At 36.0% G+C, this 3913-nt stretch overlaps 1 protein-coding gene across 2 annotated transcripts in view; it reads left to right on the top strand.

Moving 5' to 3' along the window:
• Positions 1 to 350: 350 nt before the first annotated feature.
• aplp1 (amyloid beta (A4) precursor-like protein 1) overlaps positions 351 to 3913 on the top strand; it is a 15735-nt gene continuing 12172 nt past the window's right edge. Inside the window, exons 1-4 of one of the 2 annotated variants that reach the window (XM_016507717.1) lie at positions 351 to 497; positions 933 to 1136; positions 2608 to 2720; positions 3041 to 3237. In XM_016507717.1, the coding sequence (XP_016363203.1) occupies positions 455 to 497; positions 933 to 1136; positions 2608 to 2720; positions 3041 to 3237 (557 nt within the window). In that variant the 5' untranslated portion in view covers positions 351 to 454. The remainder of the gene's footprint in view (positions 498 to 932; positions 1137 to 2607; positions 2721 to 3040; positions 3238 to 3913) is intronic. The other variant, XM_016507718.1, reaches the window with a different exon arrangement.

The raw sequence follows: 3913 nt of genomic DNA, 5'->3' as shown, positions 1-3913 counted from the left end.
TATAGGACAGAATATCGGAAGAAACCTGTAGTGTTGAATATAAATTTTTATGAGTTTTATTAAGAAAATAAAGATTTTTTTAAATATCTGTATCAGATTCAGCCTCTCATTAGAAGATATAGTCCCTAATAAACAAATAAAATGAGTGTTGAGCATCTATTTTATTGTATCGTGTATGTACTGTATATTTTAGGACAGAATATTGGAAGACAAGTAAACAATAGTGTTACATATTAATTGTTATGAAGTGTATTATTATTACAAGTTGCTAATTTTTATATCTGTGTGACTGACTGTGTCTTGTCAAATCTCTATATATAAAAATATATAGCGAAACATCAAACCTAATGTGACAATACACTCATGCATATTCCTGAATATACGTACATATTTCTATCCATTTTCCCTCTTTTCCTGTTCTCCCTCCCATCTGTAAATAAATCCTAATGTACAGATGACTCAGTATGACTCAGTGCCCCTGCAAACATGTTTTGAAGGTGAGGTGTAATTGCTTTGGAAATTCGGGAATAATACGCAATGAGTTTTCTGACGCCCCCTAGTGCCAAATACATAAATGAATTTCATATTCCTTTATTAACTCTAAAGTGCTGCAGTCTCAGCTGGCAAGCTTGACTCAGCGACTCCCTCTTGTGGTCAAACGAGAGGTTTCCCATTAAAAAGTAACCATCGGCTAAAAAAAGCATCCATTATGTATTTATCTGGCTTGTTATTAATTGCATGTGTGGTTTAGCTATATGGTCATATTAAAAGACTCCCACGTGCAGCTACATTTTCAGAAACAAGAATAGTTCACTGTGCAATATCCTGGAGTGCCATTTATTTATTTTTGTCCCGTTCCTTCTCATCCCATTTGTGTGTTTTTTTTCTGTTCTCTGCATGATAAACTGATTATTCCCCTGTCCCTTTTCCAGCTGTTGTGATCCTGACTCCTGTCCCTGCTCTTTCCTCATGTGTGTTTGTGTCTGTCACTCTCACTGTATGTCAGATGTATCCAGGACTGCAGATTTCCCATGTGGAAGAGGCCTCATCTCCAGCGACTATCCCGGGCTGGTGTAAGAAGGGCTGGGGTCACTGTCAGACCCGCTCCTTCATCGTCGTGCCCTACCGTTGTCTGGGTGAGTCAAAAACAGATTATAATACAGATAGCATTTCAAATATACAATATAGACCAGATTTAAACAGCAATATTACAAGTAGTTCAATCAATCATGTAAACATATACACATGACTATTCTTTAAGAATGAATTGTGAATGTACACTTAGTTTCTGAAATTCCTAAGCATCGTTTTGTAGTACATTGTACTCTGCAGTGCCTCACAAGCATGTTATATCACAAGCAAAAATATATAAATAAATCATAAATGTGTTGGCTCAGTACTAATGTTGATGAATATGTAATGCTTGTGCAGCTGTTTGGCTTTGAGGGACTTTTGGCCTTGGTTTTTGCTCACATACTGCACTTGTATTCCTTTATTTGCAACATCAGCTCACATGGGCATTTTCAGAAATGCTAACGGCCAGTATTGTCTGCCTCGTTTCTCATTATATTTTCTTTGAATTTATTTATATATTCCAGTCATTATCATAATTACATTACTGTTCAAATTAAGTATGGGGTCTGTAGAATTTCTTGATGTTTATGAGAGAATTATCTTGTGCTGACCAAGGCTGTATTTATTTGATCAAAAATACAGTATAAAGAGACATTGTGTGGAATATTATTACAATTTAAAATAAGTGTTTGCTTTTTAATATGGTTTCAAATATATTCCTGTGGATTTTCAGCAGCCATTACTTCAGTCTTTAGTGTCACATGATCCTTCGGAAATCATTCAGAATTATTTATTATTATTATCAAAGTTGAAACTGTGGAAGCCCATTTCTGCCACAGAATAAGACAATTCAAAAGTTAATTGCAAGGTAATTTACAGTATCTCACAATTCTGACTCTTTTTCTCACAATTCTGTTTAAATCTCTTTTTCACAATTCCGCAAGATATGTCATAAGATATAAACTTGCAATTCTGATAAGTCTTTTATTATTATTATTATTATTATTATTAGTATTATTATTATATGACAGAAAATAAAACAGAATTGTGAGATGTAAGCTCAGAATTCGGAGGGGGAAAAAAGTCAAAATTCTGAGTTTATATTTTGCAATACTGACTTCTTTATCAGAATTTCCAGAAACAAGGTTCAAATTGTGAGATAAAAAGCCACAATGACCTTTTTAGCTTATTATTTATAAATAATTCCATAGAAAATATTTGTGCTGCTTTATTTTTTTTTTGTGTGGAATCCATGATTCTACATGATACATTTTTTCAAGATACTTTGAAATAGAAAGTTAAACAGAACATAATTTCATTTAAATCTAACTATTTTAAATATAATTGTAAAATACTTATACTTTATACATATACTTTACTGTCAGTTTAGTTTAATTTAATGCATATTTGCTAAATAAAACTATTAATTTTCTTAATTTTTTTTTACTGGCCCCAAACTTTTGAACAGTAATATACATCCTTTATTAATAATGTTTTTTTTTTATGACCCATGTAATTGTCTCTGTCTCTCAGTGGGTGAATATGTCAGCGAGGCACTCTTGGTTCCGGATCGTTGCCGTTTCTTACACCAGGAGCAGATGGATTCTTGTGAGAGCTATGTGTACTGGCACAACATCGCCAAAGAGGTAAATAATAAAAGCTCACAAAATTACAACCTGGAAAAGTATTAGAACTGGAATTCAGTTTTAATAGCTTCACATCTTTAATGGTTAGTCTGATGCCTGTGAAATTGCAGTCCCCGCTGTGATCTATGATCTTCTATTCTCATTTCTTCTCTGCACTATCACCTGTATCTCCTGGTACTTTCAGTTTTCCCATTGGAATTTTGTAGGTCATTTCACCCTGACACGTAGACGCAATTACAAAAAGATTAAAAAATAAAGAATGCACTTCAAAGTTTTTTAAAGCGCTGCTGCAGTCATTCATCTTTTGCTCTGCTCATTAGGCCTGCACAGCTGACAGTCTGGAGCTGCATAGTTATGGGATGTTGTTGCCGTGCGGTGACCGTTTCCGTGGGGTGGAGTACGTCTGTTGCCCTGGCAGGGCAGGATCGAGTGGACGAGGAGAGACGGAGACTACAGACGCTGTACAAGGAGAAACAACACCCTTCGTGTCCATGGCTGGAGAAAAAGCGGTCACCAGGTAAAGAACTTCTGTAGTCCATTTCACTCTCAGAACAAAGATACAAAATTTCTTGTTCCATTATTAATTTTTTTTTTTAGCATCTTTAAAGGGGTCATATGATGCTGCTAAGAAGAACATTATTTTGTGTATTTGGTGTAATGAAATGTGTTTATGCGTTTTAAGGTTCAAAAAACACATTATTTTCCACATAATGTACATTATTGTTTCTCTTCTATGCCACGCCTTTTTGAAACGCGTAGATTTTTACAAAGCTCATCGTTCTGAAAAGCGAGGTGTGCTCTGATTGGCCAGCTATCCAGTGTGTTGTGATTGGCCGAATACCTCAAGCGTGTGACGGAAATGTTACGCCCCTTACCATATTGTGTTTCCATGTGTCCCGGCGCGACGAGACAAAACCAATAAAACCCATTACAAACGAGGCATTTGTTGCATCCAGTGGGGACATAATTACTGATTATAATGACTTATACTGTGTTTTTACGGCGCCAGCCTTTCCTTGCAAAGTTGGAACTGCCCAACTTTATAGAAACATTATGTCCTCTTTTGGAAGGCCAAATATTCACAACAAAATACACAGCAACTCGAGTGAGCGGCGCCTGGTGGATTCGACGAAGGAGGCTTGCGGGAACCACATGTGACGGCCCCGGGCTGGACTCCGCTTCATCCACGGTGA

This window comes from Sinocyclocheilus anshuiensis, unplaced genomic scaffold (assembly GCF_001515605.1).
Source record: "Sinocyclocheilus anshuiensis isolate Anshui unplaced genomic scaffold, SAMN03320099.WGS_v1.1 scaffold758, whole genome shotgun sequence".
Taxonomy (NCBI): Eukaryota; Metazoa; Chordata; class Actinopteri; order Cypriniformes; family Cyprinidae; genus Sinocyclocheilus; species Sinocyclocheilus anshuiensis.
Note: the sequence above shows the minus strand (reverse complement) of the source record. Positions and strands in the feature narration are given on the sequence as shown.